This window comes from Pinus tabuliformis, chromosome 1_1 (genome assembly GCF_031772625.1).
Source record: "Pinus tabuliformis cultivar Carrire ecotype Pingquan chromosome 1_1, CPIR1, whole genome shotgun sequence".
Classification (NCBI taxonomy): domain Eukaryota; kingdom Viridiplantae; phylum Streptophyta; class Pinopsida; order Pinales; family Pinaceae; genus Pinus; species Pinus tabuliformis.
The window spans coordinates 544,879,798-544,902,364 of NC_142297.1; the positions used below are offsets into that span (position 1 = coordinate 544,879,798).

The 22,567-nt window shown below is 39.5% G+C and overlaps 1 protein-coding gene across 2 annotated transcripts in view; it reads right to left on the reverse strand.

The window, feature by feature from the left end:
• Positions 1–6,306: 6,306 nt before the first annotated feature.
• LOC149214259 (cytoplasmic tRNA 2-thiolation protein 1-like) overlaps positions 6,307–22,567 on the reverse strand; it is a 260,155-nt gene continuing 243,894 nt past the window's right edge. Inside the window, exon 10 of one of the 2 annotated variants that reach the window (XM_089392227.1) lies at positions 6,307–7,064. In XM_089392227.1, coding sequence (XP_089248353.1) covers positions 6,888–7,064 — 177 coding nt within the window. In that variant the 3' untranslated portion in view covers positions 6,307–6,887. Of the gene's footprint in view, positions 7,080–22,567 lie in introns of both variants that reach the window. The other variant, XM_089392226.1, reaches the window with a different exon arrangement.

Genomic DNA, 22,567 nt, shown 5'->3' on the forward strand with positions numbered 1-22,567 from the left:
CAATCTGCCCATACAAGATACGTTGACCATCTGGCTAATGTAACGCGCTCTCTCAGCTCCCCTCGGTCGTACCCTGTACCTACCTGGTCCTTCGACTTCTGATCTGCATCACCTATCTCTATCAATGCTCCAAGTCCATTTGGCCACTGAACTTCGGTTAACAATCAGCTCACTAGTTGTGCCTTAGTCTATCAAGCGCACAACACATTGAGACACTTGTCGAGTTGTTCACAACTTTGTTTGTGAACAACTCTCAATCTTCCCATTGTTGCTCCTCAACTACTAAGGGACTTCAGTCCACTATGGTCTTCCTACGTTGCTCCAATGAAGACCAACATAGGGCACAGAGGGCTACCACCTATCACTGCAAGATATTCATCTCCCACAATGAACATGGGCTAGGAATACCCATCCTCTGTTGTAAAAGTCCTTCTCCACACACAACTCTAGGGTTGCTCAATATGCTCCTGGTCGATCAGACCCTTGACCTCTTCTTCTGCCACTCTAGCAACCATGTAAGTCCATGAAGATGGTGCACATTGGGCTCCAACTTGGGCACTATCACGCTATCCGCCAGCAAACCATAAATGCCCAATCCACGTTCACACTTGGTCCACTCTCACACTGCCCTCCAACAGTCCATGAGTGATCAATACTTGTTGTAGCATATGCTCCTAGTTAGGGCATCCAATTCATCTAGGAAACCACTCCTCTTGGCTGCCAACAAACTTCTCCTATGACACCCATCCAATTGCAAGTCACATCAAAGCAGGAGGACTAACATACTTCTGCTCTGCAACCTCCTCTTGCTCCTCTTGACACGTACATGCAACTGTTGATGTAACTACTCATAGGATGTCCACAACTCTCCTAATTTAGGACTACCATCCACCTCACATTCAACTATCACTTAAGAGTCATCTGCAACCACACCATGTTGTTGATGCTTCCTTGCCTTGGGATTTGTACATTCATAGGATTGGTTAGGGGGCACAATAACAACCCCAAACCACTGCCCTGAAATGTTGTGTATCCTTCTCCAATCTAGTTTCTTGCTTTTGTTGATGTTTCCTAGGCAGCCAAGGTGTTGTTATAGGCCTTGGGCATCTCCACAAGACACTTAACAACACTCAGATCAAACACCACAAATATGGCCACACCAACACTCATGAAACAACCCTAACACATGGAGAAAGGTTTTGTTCAACTGCGTTGTCCTCGAGACAGTTGTGGTTGGGTTAGGAGACTTCTCTAAGCCTTACGACCATCTCAAATGTTGCCCCCACACACAACTATAGCAACACCTTACTGCGGCCTCATGAACATAAATGACTTACATAGAAAACATACACAAAACACGTCCCAACTTACCTCTTTTAATGCAGCCTAGTCTGCAAGAGAGACACACCAAAGACTGCCCACAAGTCTTCCCTTAAGAAACTTCTTAGCTGCCTCAAGGTTACGGCCTTCTCCACAAAGAAATTTGCACCAAAACGCAGAGAAATCCCTCTCCAATACTCAGTTGCCTTTCTCCTTATCCTTGCCTCAGATCCGCACTTCAAATGCAGAGGTATTTCATGATATGAATTCCCTTTGGATGATGCAAATAACCTCACACATGCCCTTCATATATAGCCTTCTTAAGGGCTTCAACAAATCTTATGAAGCTGGGTTGCCAACTGTCATAAGGTGACCAAAAACACTAGGCTGACCTAAACTAGTAGGCTTCTTCACCCACACTATAATTCAAAAATTCATTTCTCTTCAACCACAACTCAGAATCGGATGATTTTCAATGTGTCAAATTCGTCTCGATGAATATTATCATCTTAGAGAGAGATTTTTCGGTGAAAATCACATGGAAAATCACATGGAATATTATCATCCTCATCCATCACATGTCGAAATATCTCTATAGTTTTGTCCCCATCATCGATGGGTGCAAAACCCCAAGCTTGGTTTTCAAGCCCAGAAGGCCACTTGTGGAGCTCCTTCCTCAAAACCCTCGATCCTCAAGGCTCAGAGTACTTCCCAAGCTACAAAAATCAACACTCCCTCTTAGCGAGGGAGGTACCTCGAAGACTAGCAAGTAACCATTATCCTCCGGTGACACTAGCCCATCTGGCATCCATCACTGCAGCGTACTCTATAGAATTAACCCTACAATCTCGGTAGTGCCTTTGCCTCATCACATCTGACCCTGAAGATCCCAAACCTCCATAGGGTTTCTCCCTCTAAGCCTACATGATCTCCACTAGCTCAGTCCTGCAAGCACTCATCCTCTTGGATCAAATACCAATTGTGCAAATCCCTCTAATCTCGGATATGCAAACATCACGATCCGATGAAGACTCTAGCCTGCCAATTTGTAGTCCATCACATGAAGCCATCTCGATCAACCTAATCTCATCCAAGCCAAAGAAACCATAGAGTTGTCTCAACTATCCGTGACAAATCAACGGGAGTCCATGATCAACAATCTTCCCTACAACAAATTGTTGTTCACTAGGCTCACCACCAATCCACCAAAACTCCCAGCCAATTTCGATGCTAAGCCAGTCAAGGCCACATCTCCATGTCTTCAACTGAACCCTCTGCTCCATGATCTAGACACTCAAAAGCTCCCTCTGAGTTGCTTCATTGTGCACACTTTGGTTCATTGTCCCTCAAAGCAACTTAGATACGCTCTGATACCATGTTGTTTTCTACGATCTTGGGTCTAGGATAGAATCTTAGAATCACTGACGCTACCAAATCAAGAATCACAACGATACTACTTTGCACAACGAAATATAAACAACAGTAAATCTACTAGTGCACAAAATATGGACAAATTTTTACAATTTTCAACCCAACTTCATTATATTAATCAACATATAATACAAAAATTTAGGGCTCCCGTACTAGGGATAATGGCCCTCATACATCCACTGATACAAGACACAAAACTAGGGCTTGTTGTTAGTCCATCGACAACCAATCTACCCATACAAGATGCATTGATCATCTGGTTGATGCTGCGCGCTCTCTCAGCTCCCCTCGGTTGTACCCTATACCTTCCTAGTCCTTCGGCTCCTAATCTGCAACACCTATGTCTATCAATGCTCCAAGTCCATCTGGCCACTAAACCTCAACTATCAATTTGCTCACTAGTTGTGCCTTAGTCCATCAAGGGCACAACACACTGAAACTCCTATCGAGTTGTTCACAACTCTGTTTGTGAACAACTCTCAATCTGCCCACTACTGCTCCTCAACTACTCAGGGACTTCAACCCACTATGGTCTTCCTACGCTACTCCAATAAAGACCAACATAGGGCACGGAGGATTGTCACTTACCACTACAAGATGTCCATCTCCCATAATGAACATGGGCTAGGAGGACTACCCATCATCTACTGGAGAAGTCCTTCTCCACACACAAGTCTAGGGCTGCTCAATATGCTCCTAGTTGATCAGACCCGTGAGCTCTTCTTCTGCCACTCTAGCAACCAACTATGTCCATGAAGATGGTGCACACCGAGCTCCAACTTGGGACTCTAGCAAACCATAAATGCCCAATCCACATTCTCACTTGGTCCACTCTCACGCTTCCCTCCAATAGTCCATGAGTGATCAATACTTGTTGTAGCATCTGCTCCTAGTTAGGGCATCCAATTCATTTAGGAAACCACTCCTATTGGCTGCCAACAGACTTCTCTTAGGACACCCATCCACCTGCAAGTCACATCAACTCAAGAGGACTAACATACTTCTGCTCTACAACCTCCTGTTGCTCCACTTGACACGTACATGCAATTGTTGATGTAACTACTCATAGGATGTCCACAACTATCCTAATTTAGGATTGTCATCCACCTCACATTCAACTATAACCAAGAAATCATCTGCAACCATAGCCTGCATTCATAGGATTGTTAGGGAACACAACAACAACCCCAAACCACTACCCTAAAACATTGTGTATCCTTCTCCAATCTAGCTACTTTCTTTTGTTGTTGTTTCCTAGGCATCCTAGGTGTAGTTATAGGCCTTGGGCATCTCCACAAGACACTTAACAACACTCAGATCAGACACCACAAATCTGCCCACACCAACACTCATGAAACAACCCTAACACATGGAGAAAGGTTCTGTTCAACTGCATTGTCCTTGAGATAATTGCGGCTGGGTTAGGAGACTTATCTAAGCCTTACATCCCTCTCAAATGTTTCCTAGGCATCCAAGGTGTTGTTATAGGCCTTGGGCATCTCCACAAGACACTTAACAACACTCAGATCAAACACCACAAATCTGCCCACACCAACACTCATGAAACAACCCTAATACATGGAGAAAGGTTTTGTTCAACTACGTAGTCCTTGAGATAGTTGTGGCTAGGTTCAGAGACTTCTCTAAGCCTTACGTCCCTCTCAAATGTCGCCCCCACACACAATTGTAGCAACACCTTACTATGGCCTCATGAACATAAATGACTTACACAAAAAACATGCACAGAACATGTCCCAACTTACCTCTTTTACTGCGCCTTGGTCTGCAAAGGAGACACACCAAAGGCTGCCCACAAGTCTGCCCTTAAGCACCTTCCTAGTTGACTAAGGGTTGCGGCCTTCTCCATAGAGAAATCTGCACCAAAACACAGAGAAAACCCTCTCCAAAACTCGGTTGCCTGTCTCCTTATCCTTGCCTCAGATCCACACTTCAAACGCAAAGGTATTTCATGATATGAATGCCCTTTGAATGATGAAAATAACCTCATACATGCCCTTCATATATAGCTTTCTTAAGGGCTTCAACGAATCTCATGAAGGTGGGTTGCCAACTGTCATAAGGTGACCAAAAACACTAGGCCAACCTAAACTAGTAGGCTTCTTCACCCACACTATACTTCAAAAATTCGTTTCTCTTCAACCACAACTTGGAATCGGAATATTTTCGATGCGTTGGATTCGTCTCGACGAATACTATCATCCTCATCCATCACATGTCGAAATCTCTCCATAGTTTTCTCCCCATCATCGATGGGTGCAAAACCCTGAGCTTGGGTTTCAAGCCCACAAGGCCACTTGTGGAGCTCCTTCCTCCAAACCCTCGATCCTCAAGGCTTGGAGTACCTCCCAAGCTACAAAAGTTAACAAAATCAAAGAATAAAAGGTGGTTGCTACCCCTAGGGATTATATCATAAACAAATCGTTGATTCCAGACCCCATCCACCTTTGCAAATACCAAAGAAATATGCCATCCATTCAGATCTGTAAGAAAGAAACATGCATTGCAGCCATGGTGACTTGTATCAACAAAGAGAAAGCTAGATCGATGCAATAAACCTCGCATGGGAGAAAAGGGCTCCAAATATGGCTGATTGGAAAGCGTTCCAGCATCTAGGGCATATCCTATCAATCGGGTTGCATAGCCATCACCATTCAAGCTAAGAAAATCAGCCACGACCGCATGAAGGAGTGAGAAGTCTGTGCCAAATAACCGCGACCTAAAAACAAAACACCGGTCACAGAATATGGGTAAAACTCTCGTTGACCCATATATATAACTCAACAAAAACATGGTTATTAAGCAACCATCACCCCTTGAATATTGTTTTAGTTCATGTCACAGTTATAAACCAGCATAGCTATAAACTTGTTAAGTACTTGCAATAGAAATTTATAAATCTCATATCTTTATTGTCTTCTGTGTTTTACCTCCTACTGATAATAAATATCAAGAGCAACGATTAATTTTGACAGACAAACCTTTTCTAGGGTGGGCTTCTTAGTTGAGCCATAAAGACCACCTCCCTCTCCCTTCTAGTCAAGAGAAAAACCAACAAGTCCTCCCTCTTTGCAAATTCAGGTATGCAAATCTAAAAGATTAATTCTGCTTTTCTAAAAGGGAAGGCAAGATAAGCAAGCCCAAAGTACTTGCAAAGGCAAGGTATTACTTGAACTTACCTTCCAAAAGACGACCTTTTTGAAGGGGATTTTGGGACAAAAGGCAAGGTCAAGGTTGGGATTAAATTGTAAGAGAACAAACAATTGTCTGTCTTGCAATGCTAGGTGGTTAAAATTTACATAATTACTGTACTACCAGAGAAACTGTATAGTGAGATCAAAGTCCATCCATTTTCTTCTTCACCGTAGTCAAAATCAATCCATTCTTTTTAAATAGTTGCCTGCTATGAAAAATAAAACCATACCACAATTCATTGGACTCGACAATGATTCAAGAAGTTGAATTACAATCTTTTGTGTGTCCATATATTAACCACTAGATTGATTGTAGAAGGCAGAAGACATATGAGATAATCAATAAAAAAATAGTAAGAACCACCAATGTAAATATGCTTTATTGTTTTCTACAACTAAAACAGCATGTACATATAGATGCAACTAAGAAAGATCTCTATGAACATCTACATGATATGAACAAAGTTCGGACTATATTACTGAAATATGCCGATCCTATATAACAGAGCTTTCCCCATTATCATGTTATGTCAATTAATATTTTGCAGTCGGACAGACCTGTCTGTAAATTGGTCAAAGACTAAAGTTGGTCCCTGCTTAACTCGAGAATCCACAAGCCAAAATTCATTTGTTGTTAATAGTAACAGCATCACTAATATATCCATTGAAGGACTTCTCACTTATTTCAATGCCTGAGATATTTACAATTTTACCTCTTGGCAAAAAAATCACGGGCTATTTTAGATGTCTGTAGTAACAAAACGGACTTGCCACTACAAGATGAAATATTCATCAGGAATCCTTGCCTTGTGTAAACAATCATACAGAAAAGATGTACAAAACTACCCCAAGTTAGAGAAGCCTTATAAAAATTTGAAGACCATCAAAAGCACATTTCTTACATTCAGTAAAAAGTTTAATTAATCAAAAATCAAGGGACACACATGGCTTGCTCTTTGTCAACTCTGTTTGCATTTCAGCTTCTCCATCTGTAGCAGGCATATCAATTTTTAAAGCATGGCGTCCCCTAGTTCGACTAATTCCAAGTTTTGGAAGGCCTCGGTTCAAACCATCTAGTAAAACACATGCTTTGCACCATTTCTGCATGTCAGACAACTGTTCAATATTAATCTATTATTTTTTATAGATCATCAAATAATAAAAAATAACATTGCACATTCTAAAAAGCACATTGCAGGAAAACTCAAGTACACATGAATCAATGGACGTTGATGCTAAATGATTCACTACTAGGCCCAAATAAAATACAATAATATGTATCTATTAACATAACAATGCCATTACTGCAGCATGTATGAAGGGCTTGCAATTTGACAACTTCCAAACTAAACTCTACCCACCAGGTCCACAAAAATTATTTGTTTCAACAAGAACACGGTTTTGCCAAGTCTATGACATTAGTAATCTTCCATTAGCATATTATAAATGTATCTTATATGTTATACTCATAGCACGTGATTATGTGCCTGAATTTCCCTGGCATGTCTTCACAACAATGCCTGGCCCTTTCAAGCGAGCTACTATGAATAAAATATGCACATTAAAAATTTCAAGTAGTCAACTTTAGCGAAGCTTCTGTCATGTTACCCCAAGTCGGTAAACCCTAGGAGAAAAAAAATTCTCCTATTTTTTCAACCTGCCAGCCAGCAGTCCTATGATGAACCATAGATAGCTAGCCTTAGATGCCTCCCATCCATGTGCTGGTTAGTGCTTTATTTCATCTAGCCTACTCATCAGATGAAGGTGGGTCATCAAAAAAGAGGTACATTAATTATTTTTGTATTCAAGCATTTTTATTTGATGTATAAGGGCATTCTAGTATGTATCCCTGGTTGAATTCGATAAGAAACCACTGTTGAATTGAGGCTTCTGTGATCCATAACAGTTTTAAGAAGGGTTTCGGCGTAAACAAGAAACTACTGTATTCTTGTTTCCATGCTTCACCTTGGTGGTTATCTCTTGTCCCTAGTCTAGTGTGACCTCCCTTGAGGCCTTTCTCCTACTGTCTAGGAGGGGCACAATTAGGAGGCTGTAACTGATGTTGTGTATCCATGATAATCCATATTTAACATTTTCCATCTCTTCCTTGTATCCACATCCCATCTTCGGGTTGATTGTTATTTGTCACCAATATTGGTTCATTGTTTTCTTCATCCTTGAGTATGGGCCACGAAATTTTCCCCAAGAAGTTGATGCAACAGAAATAAAAGAAAAAGCATGTGCCACAGTGTCAAAATACAAAAGATTGACAGGGATAAATGAAAGTGTGTTGACAGAAGCCTATCCTGAACTCTAACCCCCTCATTAGGCCTCACCCAGTTCCCAACTAATGCATGAGCTATCTAAATAAAGGGAACTATGATTATCCTAACCCCAATGAGCAATAAAATGCTTCATCTTTAAGGGGTCAATGATGAATCAAATAAAGTTGAGAGGATGCCCCCAAGCTCGCATTGCACCTTCTTGATGGACATTTCCCTGTTTCTAAGATGATTTGATGATGATGATGACTTGATGTTGCCCTAGCTCCATGACGTCCCCTTTCATGGGCTTGGATTGATAATGTGGGCTAGTTTTGATGATGACACCTTGTGGAGGGAGACTTTGCTTGTTGATTGAACACCCTTTTGATGTGGAGATATGGCTTTGCAGTGAGAAACGCGTTATTGAGTCATCTATCACATATATTGATGAGAGATGCACCTTTTGGAGGATGATGTTGTTAATTTTTAGGGCTAGATTGTTCTTTGCTATAGATAATTGTATTTACAAACTTTTTCATCATTTACATAGCAATTATGTAGAAATAACACTAGCATCAACAGTGCAGCGGAACAATAAGGAACAACAGAAGAAAAACATAAACAATAGAGACACCATGATTTAGGTCAGGGACCAGGGCAAAACTCCACAAGGGGGAAAACCCAACCAAATATTTCTTCTATTAGATATTCATCAATTGTTCAGTTGAGATACAAAGTACATCCATAGTGAGATACATCGTTACATCATGCCTCCTAGGGCCAATCTAGTCAGTTCACAACTTTGACTGTGAATTCACTTTAGATAACCAAATGAGTTCAAGAAAGCTTTTTCCATATCATCATCAAGCATTGTCACATCTGCTGGGCTATATCAAGTATATCATGCTGCCAAGGAGATGAGCCATCCATCTCTGTTGTATCAAACTCACAGCGATATTGAAGGTACTACCACATCAGATCACAATCATACCAAGCCACTGCCATAGATCAAGGTCCAAGCCATATCCTATCACTGTGATATATCAAAATGTCTGCCATGTCTACTATACCATGTCACTGACATACATACATTAAGGGACTCTACCATGTCTGCTATACGAATCACTGTCATTGACATACATATCATAAGGGTGTCTTGCATGTCATACATACCATAAGGGTGTCTGCCATGTCATATATACCATAAGGGTGTCCACCATGTCTTCTATATGAATCACTGTCATATACATACCATACTATGTCACTCTAATATGATGCCATTGAACTGCATACGATATACCATACTACTGTAAAGCAATACTGTGTCATTCTTTCATTGTGATGTGAATCATTGAATATATGAACCAGAGATGCCACTCTGTGATACTTGCCATTCAAAACAAAAGCGATACTGAAAGAATGTGAGTTTACCCATAGATCGATGCCACATAAAATACGGGAGTTCAATTGAAGGGCAATGCAACAGAAAGAATGTGAGTTTCACTGAAGTCTTTAGTGCAAGCCTCAGAACATGCCACCATCCAGAATGAGCCACTGTGCGCACTGTGTGTGCCATCATATGGTCCCAAATGCGAGTCACCCATCTAAAGTATCGAGTCACTGAAATTCAATTGGACAGATGCAATGCCATAGGATATATCGAGCCACAGGAATATAATTGCTGGATAGATGCGATGAGCGAGTCATTGTATGTATCAAACCATAAAGAAATGTAATGTGGGTCCCATTGTGTAGGAATGCGAGTTGCAGCAAATTATCAAGCCTCAAAGAACAACAGACATCAACAGAGTTAATAGCGAGTCACAGAGCATATGCCTTTGATATATGAGCCCCACTGTAGAATACAGGGAGGATACAAATAATAGAAGAAAGTGAACCACGGGAACCAATTGCTAAAAACCACACATAAGATACAAGCCACAGAAAGCAGTGAATATATACGAATCACATACGCCTTCTCTCTCACTGTGATGATACAAATGAGCTTCCTCAAACCCTTTATATATTAATTGATGGGGTGACTTTGATGTCATGAAGCCCTTGTCTTTGATGAGGCCAATTTCAAATATTGGCGGGAAAATTTAAATTTCCCTTTTAAACATATTTTCTTTAATGAAAATTGCCACATTAATAATAATAAGAGAAGTACCCAATATATTAATATTTCTTTTTATCCATTAGATTTCTTCTATTGACCAATATAAATTCTCTTAGGATAGATTAGGCTTTCCTTGGGGTAGCTGGGTCTCCCTTTGGGAAAATTCATCCCGAAGTTGCCCAAATTTCAATAGATCACCTTTGGAGACCTTTTAGCTCACGTGTGGGTTAAAAGAGGTTTTTCTTGTGTATTGATTCAGATAACTATCTTTGAGGTCGACTTGTGACCTAATTAACTTGCAATCACATATTTTATCACTTTTAGAGCTTTTAGTCAATTTTTAGGCTAAATCGACTTGGTTGCCATCATATAAGTAGAGGGAAGTTGATTTAGCCTTGGCTCATTGTAGCATTCACATTCACACTTGAGAGAGTGTGCACTAGTTGTCCTTTTTCTCTTGGTTGCTATGGAGCATTGAATGAACAAATTGTCTTGAAAGAGTATTTTGATTGGATGGATTTTCTTTTGGATGATAAATGATGATTTTATAGTGATTTTGTGCAAATATATTGTAATTATCTTCTTCCATCTTGTACTTGTTGTAAAATTAGGGTTTCATTGATTTTTCACCAAATGTGTTGAATCTTTTATGACTCTAACATCTCCTTTGCAAGATTATTATCAAGTTTCCATTAAGAAACCTAAGTATAGCTTCTTTACATTTCATCTCCATTTTGATTGACGATCTCTCTAGGCTTTGTGAAGAAGAGAAACCTCTGTGTAGATTTTTCACTCTCTAATAGATCGCTTTATCGCTCTTGTTATGCTTTACACTAAAAAGGGTACCTATAATCATTTGGATATTTTTCACACCATTGTAAGTCCAAGGTCACAAATCAAAGCCATGTAACAACCATGTGAGGCCCTATATCAGGTAACCATGGGTGTCAAACCATGGCCAGTCCCCTTGAATTCATCTTATCCCCTTTCGTCTTGGATAGGATTGGAGGACCTTTGATGGGCTTATATGAGGACTCATAGTTCTAGAGGATCCTTGCTTTTGTATCGGTGATCACCAGTGTAGGGGGAAATCCAGCGTATGTTAGGTGCATGTATGTCTTTTCACATAGTTATGAGTTTATTGAGTTTGTAGGTGGCCTTGGCTTTGGTGTAGTATCCCTCGGATATTTCTCAGACATGGAAGTCTCAAAGTCAACAACATTTCTATTAATTTTTTTAGGATTTCCTATACTGATGATTACTTCCAATGATTTCTTCATTATTTATCTTGTTTCACTTCATCATTAATCAATTATACATAGAAAATCTTCAACAACAAAGACAATAATGACAGTAGAAACATGAAGAGAGCCAAACACAAGAGACACAATTTATCCTAGCAAACCCTAACCAAGGAAAAACCCAGCACCCTTTTCTTAGAGAAATAGTCCAATTCAATAAGAGATACAATCTAAACTTTCCAGTCAAACTGTCCAGTAACCAAACCCAGGCCAAAACTGGTCAAACTGCGATAAATTCATCCAACTAAGATAGCCTCAAAAATTTTGTCATTTGTGCCTCAGAGATTTCAGTCAGCGTCAGAGAACTTCAATTTGCCTCAGAAGAAACTTTGGTCTGCCCATAAATTCGGTTCGTTATCTCTCTTTCCTTTGCACGAACAAAACAATATGTATATGGAATGAGTTGATGTGAATTGGTGTCCAAATGAGGAAAACAAATTTCCTTTATATAGTAAATCAATGAGCCCAAATAGGTGTGTCAAAGGGTCCGACCGACTTGAAACCTTTGGGTTGGACGACTTGATTTTGGAGGGAAGAATAATGTGAATTTCAAAATTCATTTTCCCTCTCTTGAACGTGACTTGAAAGTCACTTTCATATTTATCCTTTTCTTTTATGAAGACCGGCCATGACTACAAAAATTCAACAATTTCATGCTTCCCAAGGCAATTCATGTTTCCCAATGTAAAGTTGTAACGGAAGTCAAAAAGTCAAATTGGTCTTAGATTGTAGGCTTGATGAGAGGATGACATGACATGTGGAATTTTTCCATTTGGTGAAGGCATTCTCAAGATATGACTATTCAAAGCTAGTCAACAGGTGGCACAAGTTTCCAAGCAACAATACAAGTAAAACAAGTGGAGCATTAGGTTACTTTGGACATTCATTATACCCAAAGTGGTATACACAGTAGGAGGAACAAAACCCATGTCTTAGTTTTTGCACATCTTCAAGGGCATTAGAAATCCATGGTTCAGGCCTGATGAGGTGGCATTAACCAAGCTTATGTCGCAGTACAGTGGACTTTTGGTGCTGACAGGACATACTATAGGTTATGGCATCACAAACAAGACCAAAATCAATGGAATGCTTGGCCAAGTAAGCAAGGGCATTGGAGATAGAGAAACGTGGTCAAAGTTCGAGTTAATATGCATGGAAAAGTCAAGTTAAAGGGTGAAAGAGCTATTGGAAAAATCAAGAATGTTGGAGGAATCTTAGACCAAGAAGATAAGGATGTGGACAAAAATTTAGTTGTTGCAAAGTCAAGATCATGACAATTATGACACCACAGTGGGTGACACTGGAACTTCAAAACCAGGGAAAAGGCGTGAATCTTCTTCAAGTGGTGTAAGATACAAGATGATCGAGCCAATTCCCAAGGACAAATTGGACTTTGCAAGGAGGAACATTGGAGAGGCTTCTAAAGGAACAATGGAGTACTAAATGCTACTCTTCTTCATTCTTTTGACTTCTAGATTCTTCGCACATGGAATGTTAAACTTTCTTAGGATTTATGAAACGATTGGACCCACCATTGTGGGAAACATCATGTAGTAAAAAAATTATTTTATGCAAGTCAACTTAGTCTCCAAGTCAAGTCATAAATATTATTTTAGTGGAAGGAGGAAACAAGTCGTTAGCAAAAAACATTATAAAATGCTAGCTCGTCTTCCTATTTGAGGTTGTTACTATGAGATCATTTGATACCATACAACAAAGAAACCATTTACAAAAATACTATGCATTGAGTTGATTCTTCTATATTTTTCCTTCATAGCTTTCACCTCTATCGTTCCGCTTTATAGAATTAATCTACAGGTACATTTCTATTACCACAAGACTACTGTAGTGATCTATTGAGAGATAGATGGTCACGCGGAAGAAGAGACCAAGGCTCAAGCCTTCACCTCACCCTGAGTATCCAAAAATACACTTTTCAAGTGTTGGACAAGCCTTCTAGGGGGAATCTCCAATTGGATTGTGAGCTATTGGCACTAATATTGTTATTGTACTTGGGACATCTTGAAGGAGTAGATCCTCCCAATGAGATCATTTTTCTTATAGGCGGTTCAAAACTAAGAGAGTGGGATAGTTTTACCCTCAACTCCTCACTCTTCTCTAGTCTCAAAAAGAAAGTTGACAAATGGAGGGTTGTGGTCGCAACTTTGCAAATTGGTAAGTTAAAAGGCCAAGGTAAGCCTCACTTTTCAACCATTTATTTAGAAAATTTAAAAATCCTTTTTCCTTTTTCTTCTTTCTTTTTTCAAAATTTCAATATCTACACCAAAGAAAATTATATTTGTTTTTTGAGCCTATTTCCATATCTTCCATGTGTGTATTAAGTGTTTTTGCAAATCTGCAGAAATACATAGTTGTAGCATACCTTTTACTGCAGATTTTTTAGTTTACAACATGCACTTCTACCAAATAACTACCTCTAAATCACCTTTTATTAGATATAAATTATTTTCCAATTTTATATCTTTTTTTTTTTAAATGTGGTTCACAGACAATGAGTGGCCACTATATCCATGGGAAAATCCAAATAGATCAACCCGAAGAGATCTACCCGTTGACCATACTAGCAAGGCCTAAACCCAAGGGCGTCGAGGAGATTTGACCCCATGGCCTCCCAATAGGCGAGGTACTTAGCAACAGGAACTCGACCAACTAAGCTATCCCTTGGGGCTATTTCCAATTTTATATCTTATATTTGTAACTCAAAGAAATAACTTCCAGCCATTATAAGTTTTATTATTTGCTAGAATAATTTTTTGGATTTTGTACCTAGGGTGTTTTGATACCAAGACTTTTTCAACTAGTTAGAAATTCAACATTTTTGCAAGTCCAAGGCTTATAAGTGATCCTATGTTGGACAAAACACCTCCTGGGGCAACATATTGGTACCCGAAATGCATTGAGACGTTGAAAGTTGAAACAACCCCAAAGCGCCACCAACCATACCATATGACGTTTCGTGATTTTGAAACATCGTATAATACGGCCGATGGCATTTTGGGGCCATTTCAGGTGAAAACCATGACATTATTTCGGGCCCGATCAAGCAACCAAAAATTAGATATTCTATGGCCTAAAAACACTTAATTAAACATTTTTCGTAAACTTTATTTCATGCCTAAGTTAATTTCATTAAAAAAATTAGAATTCTCTAAAGACCCTATCAGACTCTTTCTTTCTAAAAAAACGCACTTCATTCACTCATTTCTCACATACTCTTCAATGAGAGGAGCTTCCTACAACATTGCCAAGAATTTTAGTTGTGTTTTGGAGCATCGGAAGCAAGCTTTGGTGCATTTATCGTAAGAAGAATGGCATGGGTTTGTGGGCAACAAGAAGAAGGCCTAGGCAACAAAATGAAGAGCATGGCTAGCAATTGTTTTGGTGAGTGATTTATTTTTGTTTTTGCAGCGTTCATGGCTTCTCAAAGTGGTGTTTCTAGTGGCCCTAGATCTATTCAAGCAACCATGCAGCAAGAATACTATCCTCTTTGGAAGTATGTTACCAAACTCAAGCAAATGGATGCTAAGGGTACATTGGAATGGAGGTGCAATTTATGCAAAAGTGATAGGATCTTCAAGGGCTCTTACATAAGAGTGAACCCTCACATTTTACATGAACAGATAATGGGTATTGAAACTTGTGCACATACCAGAGATCCAGAGGTGAGGGTTACATTCAAGAGAGAGAAAGGTGATTCTCAAAGGTTGAAGTATCAAAGAAGAAAAATCAGTATGGGTGGCACTAGTAATCCTTGCCTAGGTGCTAGCAATGAACCAAGGATTGTTCACGAAGAAAGAAAGAGGAGGGAGCTCACAGTAGAAGAGATATCCAAGCCATCAAATCCAACCAAAGAGAGTAGATTGTCGAAAATGCTTGATAATCAAGGGGGGGAAGAAGTTGAGTCAAGAGTGGTAAGGGTCATCTTTAGTTGCAGCATCCCTTTTAATGTGGTTCGGTCCCCATATTGGCAGTCTTTGTTAATTTGGCAACCCAGGGACAAATTCCTCCATTGGATAGCCTTGCTCATTAAGAAAGAACCCTCTCGCCCTTGGAAGAATTTAATTTGGTCAAAGAAAAATTTAATTTTTATGGTGAAACCCACATGTCCAGAAAAGTACAAGTCAGCTTGCGCAAGCTAAATCAACCCCTTGAGACACATATAAATAGACCTCTTTTCACATCACTTTGGAGAATCATCATCACATTCATTTTCTTCTCTTCTATGGTTCGTATAGCTCTGAAATTATAGGTTCTTTTCACACGTGTGAAGGAAAGAGAGTCTTTTCTGATTGGCCAAATTCATCTTCTATTTTGGGATTTGACCAACATTGACTTGGTTTGACTGGATTTGGATCTATTTTGGAAGGTCGAGGTCAAAGGCAGTTTGACCAAACTTTTCTAGGTTGTTTGACCAGCGTTGACTACAGACTTGCAACTAGGGTTTCCACAAGTCAAATGTTGCCTTTAACCAAATTTGTGAAGGCAAAATTTTGATTGTTTTGATTAATGTTGGACCAACAAGGAAGGCTGAATTTATTGGCAGGTTGGACGAACTTTTTGGAGCAGTTTTGACCATTGACTTTTGAACTAGATAGCATCTTTGACTGTTATTGACTTTGACCAACAATTGCAGACTTTGACTTTGGATCATATTTGACTTTTGGGCTTATCTCTCATTGGATTTTGGTTAGTTGAATTAGATAGTCAAAGTTGTTGACCTTCAACTCATTGTTGATGAACTTGAACATTGTATGTCTCTGCCAAACATTTGATGACAATCTAATAGAAGAAGAATTTTGAAAGGGTTTCCCCCTTGTGGGGCTTTTCCTTGGTCTTTGACCAAATCTTGTCTCTTGTTATTGCTCTTGGTTGTCTTCAATATTACATTTGAATTATTATTCTATCTACAATTGCTTACTGTCATTGGAAGATTGAATTTATTGGAAAAGTGATTGCTAATTGAAGAAGAATTGTTGTAAGTGATTGTGCTAAGCATAGAACATTGGAAATTTAACATGGTATCAAAGCTAAGGTGAAGACAAGCCCAAGGAGACAAGAGATAAAAGCAATCACCTTTGAAGGAATCTATTTGGAAGAAGCTACTTGGTCAAGATGTCTACCTCATACTTCAAGGATGCAGATAAGTTGGGTGACTCATCTAATTTTGTTGCCAGGAAGATTTGGTTGGAAGTAACTTTGGATTAAAATGGTGTTTTTGAATGTGGAAGGAAAAATACCTGAGCCATCGAAAAATTCTCTTGCTACTGCCAAGGCCAAGTATAAGAAAGGTGAGATCAAAGCCAAGAAAATACTTATTGATTCTTTGAAAGATCATTTTCTTACTTACATTGGAAAGTTGAAGAAGTCCAAGGATATCTATGATAAGCTGGTTGGGATGTATGAGGTCAACAATTTGAATCACATTCTCTCCTTGAAAAAACAAATCAAGGACATCAAGATGAACAAGGGAGAGATTGTGCCATCACATTTTATGAGATTATCTCAACTCAAGGATCAATTGCTGGCTGCTAGAGAATCTATGTCTAATAAAGAACAATGTCTTTAATCTGCCCCAACATGCTATCCATTTGCTCATACACCTCCCCAATTATTGGTCGATCCAAATCTCCAAACTTGATCATGTAATAAATTGGTTTGGTGAATTGCAAACCATATTTAACCTGTGACCAAAAGTACATGTCAAGAATAGTGTCCTTGGCTGCATTATCACCATCTCTGTCAGTGTTAATTTCATCCCATGTTTCAGCACACGCCAAATTAGTTAAAGCTTGTCTCACCTTCACTAGCCGCTTAAAGGTGAGGTAATAACTGGCAAATCTTGTCTTTATAAGTTTAAGCAACTGCAACTTGGAGTAAGTGCCATAGAAGTAGTTTACCCTTCTATGCCCTGTGATGAATTTAATGAGTTGCTTCCCTCTCCTGTAAAGCTCAGTAATCCACCCGCATTCTTTATGCTTCACAATATCATGCATCAAAAGCTTCAATGTGTGAACCAGGGACCAAGACCAAAAGATGTGTGGATGAGCACGCTGAATAATTTTTCCTGCTGCCTTGCAATTTGTTGCATTATCTGTGATCACTTGAACCACATTATTCGGACCAACATCTTTGATTGATTGCAATACGAGATCTGCAATGTTTTGTGCAGATGCACTGATGGAGGAGGAGTCATGACATGTAATAAATACTGCACCACTAGCAGAAACACCAAGAACATTTATCAAATGTTGGTTTCTAATATTTGTCCACCCATCTGATACAATGGATACCCCAAAATCTACCCACTCATTTGTAAAACGTGTCAAAGCTCTTTGAACCTTAGCTTTTTCTCTTTCTAATAACATTGTTCTAGCTTTCTCATAGTTGGGGGCCTTGTATCCTATTCTGGCTTCATTGATGGCTTTTACCATTTCATGCCAATAGGGAGAGCGAAGCACATTGAATGGTACACCGAAAGCACAAAGAAACGGCCTATATTTCCATCCACATCATCCCTCCTAGCAACATTAAGGAAATCCCCTATTGTTCTTCTACCTCCAGAGCTTCCAAAAGTACCATGAGGAGGTGAGCTACCAAATCTAGAGGTTGCACTTGATTCAGAATGAGTTTCTTGTTTCTTGTTTTTTTGTTGTGCAGCCTCCTCTATTTGGATGTATTTTCTTCTTTGTTCAGATGAAATGTTTGGGCAAATTTGTATCCCCACAGGACCCTTTTTATCATCATTTTCCAGCACCCCACAAAGATGCCTCCTCACACATGTATATGAACCACTAAATGGTTTTCCTCCATGACAACAATGAGGGCACAAAAATTTGTAGCTTCCACCACCCTTTCCCCCTTCAAGTTTGGTCACATAGTTCCAAAAGGCTGTTAATGCAGCTTTCCCCTCTAGAGTTTCAGTTTCCCCTTCAGGTTCAACATCATCCCTTCCTCTTCAAACCCTTCCTCCTCATCATACATTGGGTCACTCATATTGGGGCCACTGTCCTCTTATGCTTCTTCCCTTCTATTCCTACTCCCCCTTGCCATCATTAAAACCAAAAGTGGAATGAATATGATACATAGAAGCCAAAAGAACACCATCTTGGAATATGGATATAAGTGGTGGACAACTTGCAAGTAAAGGAGCAAGTAGAAACAATGGGAAAGAGTAGGAGAGGGAGGATAAAAATATCAAAAAAATAAGGGAGTTTGAGGTTTGCACTTACCTCTTTAGCTCTTGTAGATGAAGTCCTCCAAGCTCCTCCTCCAAGCTCCTCCAAGCTCTCCTCTCTTTTCCTCTCTTCTCCTCTCCTCTCTTCTCTTCTCTTCTCTTCTCCTCTCCTCTCTTCTCTTCTCCAACTCTCATAAACTCAAAGTGAGTAAATGAGGGATGAATGGGGGCTTTATTCCCTTCATTCCTCACCCTAACCCAAGGTGGACCCACCCCCAACAAGCAAACTCACAAAAAAAAACCGATTTTTTTAGGCCGCGCGGCGCACTTTTCCGAAACCCGTACGGAATCGTACAGGAACCGTACGATTCAGCCTCCAAAGCGCTGCGCTTCGTATGGCCGAAGCGCCGTACAGAACGAGCTTCGGAGATTCCGAAACGCGTTTTGAAGGGATGCTTTCAGAATTTCCAGGAAGCATCATTATCAGTCTGAAACACGTTTCAGAATTTCGGAAGCGTGTTTTGGGAAGTGCATCCGTACGGACCGTGCTTCGGGGGTTAGATCCAAGGGGGAACGTTTCCTGCAACATTGCATGAGAGCTCTTGGGGTCAAAAGATCTATAGACAATAGGATTTTTTATCCTTGTCACTTATGGCAAGTTGGACTATCCTTCCTATTGTCACTTTAGGGTGTATGTGATCCTTGTCATTTATGACAAGTTGGGTTATCCTCTGTTAATTTTTAGGGCTTGATTGTTCTCTACTGAAGATAATTGGATTTATAAACTTTTTCAACATTTAACATTCACCCCATAACATTATTTCATCATACACAATAGAGACACAAGGATTTAGGTCAAAGACCAAGGCAAAACCCCACAAGGGGGAAAAACCCAACCAGATTCTTCTTCTATTAGATATTCATCAATTGTGCAACTAAGATACAACGTACAATGAGGATGAGATATAAAAACCACATCAAACCTCCAAGGGCCAACCAAAGTCAGTTCACAACTACATTTTTGAACTGAACAAGAAAAATTCAAGAGAGTTGTTGTCATATCACAATATCAATCTGCCATAGATATAGTGTCACGTCAATCATAGAAGCTCTATCATCACTATCAAAGGAGCATTGTCATCAATGTCAAAGGAGCACTGTCATCACTGTCAAAGGAGCACTGTCATCAATGTATATGTAGGAGCTACATCAAAGATCCTTGTAATGTCAAGGTTCCAACATCATGCCATAGGTCACTATTACATCAAAGATCCTTGTTATGTCAAGGTTCCAGCATATATGTCATCGCTCATTGTTACATCAAAGACCCCTATTGTATCATGAAGATCTCTACCATGTCATTCATCAAGATCTCTATCATTAAAGTCACTGCTATATCATTCATCAGAATTACTGCAAAGAATTAAAGTCACTGCATAAATATACTTGTCATATTAGGGTCACTGCAATATTAATGTTACTCTTTCATACAACTAATGTATATAATAATGTCATTGTTTGTCATTATTTCTGTGGAGAGTATGGCGAGCCATTTAATGAAGAATGAACCAAGATAATAAAGAGTGAGTCACTGACCTACAGTAAGATAGGGAACAACAGAAAAATGATACAAATCACAGACATAGAAAATGATACGATCCTTAGAGATGTGATAGCACAATTAATAATGTGAGCCATAAAGAGTTATGTGAACCATATACAGATGTATACGAGCCATATGAAGTCATGTGAACTATAAAAGATATATACGAACCATGTGAAGTTATGAAAACCATATAACATATGCAAGCCAATATAGTAGGTATGTGAATGACTTAAGAACATTTGAATATGAACTAGAGGAATTTGTATGCGTGCCTCAAAATTGAATACGATCACAAATAATGCCACAGGCAAATTCATAAACACAGAAGAATGTGATGCCACATGTAAATTCGTTACGTTGCCACAGGGAAATTTGTTACCTCCAAAAAGATGTGATGCCAAAAGTATAATATGAACCTCTATATAAAATGTGAGTTGCTTGTTAATTGTATCGAGTTGTTGAAATTCAGTTGCAAGTGATGTGATGCCATAGGGCATACCGAGCCACAACAAATATGATTTCGATCACAGATAATAAGTTGAGCCTCAGATAAACAAAACGTACAAGTCTCAAATAAACATAATGTGGTGCCACTATTATCTAAAGTGAAGCCACAAGAACCGAGTTGCTTGTAACATAATGCGATGCCCCAGTAATCAATAGAGATGTAATGTGAATTCATTGGTGAGCCATGAGACTCAGAGAAGCAGTGCGAGCTTCTATTAAGTTACTACCCTTCTTGAATTGAAAACACAACATAGGTAATGCAAGCCATTCAGAACGTACAGAATGATAATGATCGATGCCTTTGAATGAGATGCAAGGGTCTCCTTTTATACAATTTGATGGAGGTCATTTGTAAACCTTGTTGAGGCCGACTTTGGAATCTTTTGGCGGGAAACATTTAAATTCAAAATTTTCTCATTGTCATTCTTAAATATATGTCTCCTTAATGAGAGATTACTCCAAATTTATTTGCTACAAAAATAATAACAATAGAAGTGTCCCAATCATATTAATAATATTTTCCCTTTAACTGGTTTGAATTTATCTTTGGGGCGAGATGGGATTCTATTAGGACTTAGGGTTTCCCTTTGGAGAAATTCATCCCGAAGCTCCCCAAATTTCAACACTCCCTCTCAACTAGGGAGGAATTTCCATCTACATATTAGAATATTCCTATTTAGTATTTAATACTCAGTCTTTTAGATGTTGCTATTTTTTCTTTTAAGCAGTTTCTTAGATGAAACTGAGTGTTTCCATATTCTACATAGAAACCTGATGTTTCTATTATTGTAAATATCTCTGTATTATCATTGAGTTGTTTGCTCATTCTGAATCAATTCATTCGATATTCTTTTATGGTATCAGAGCCAGAAAAAGAGATTTCTTGAACAGTTATTTCCTCTGCATCCTAATCTCTTGAGCTCTTTCTTTCATTCATTTCTAAGGTCGAGCCCTCTGTAAGCCAGGTAGCCTTCACTGAGTCTTAGCCTCGGCTTTGCTCACTGTGATAAAAGCTTACAGTCGTCTATCTCGATACAGAAATGGATTTTTCTTCCTGCGTCTCTATTGTGCTCTCATAGGACGACAATTTCTCCTTTCTTCTACAGATTTCAAACCAGAAATCCTCGCCGGCACTTTCATTTTCAAAGGGCCTGTGGCTCAGCAGTCTTCGGGCTGTCATAACCTGCGACCCTGTCAACGTCGAATTTATGCTCAAGACACGCTTCTGCAAACTTCCGGAGGGACCACGCTGTGACGCGGATTCATTCTGCTCGATTATTATTACAGTTGTTGTGCGAATTAAGGGAGCTGCCGTGTAACACGACGCTACCGTATTTGGTCAATCGCATTTCTCTCCGACAGTGGAACCACAAATCGACGGCAGCGTGGGTGTATCAAAACAAAGACGCATCACGTGACGGCATTTTCCACCGAGTACTTTCGATTGCGATTATAGTCAAGCATCTGATACATTATGGTCGATACACAGTAAAACTTGTTCAGGCTTCCGCAAGGGTCTTTCTGAGCTCCGTTTGGGTTGTGTTTGCTTAGCGATCGAGTTCCAGGAAGCTTTTGGATCGATGCAGGCTAGGGTTTGAAAAACAATTCGGTG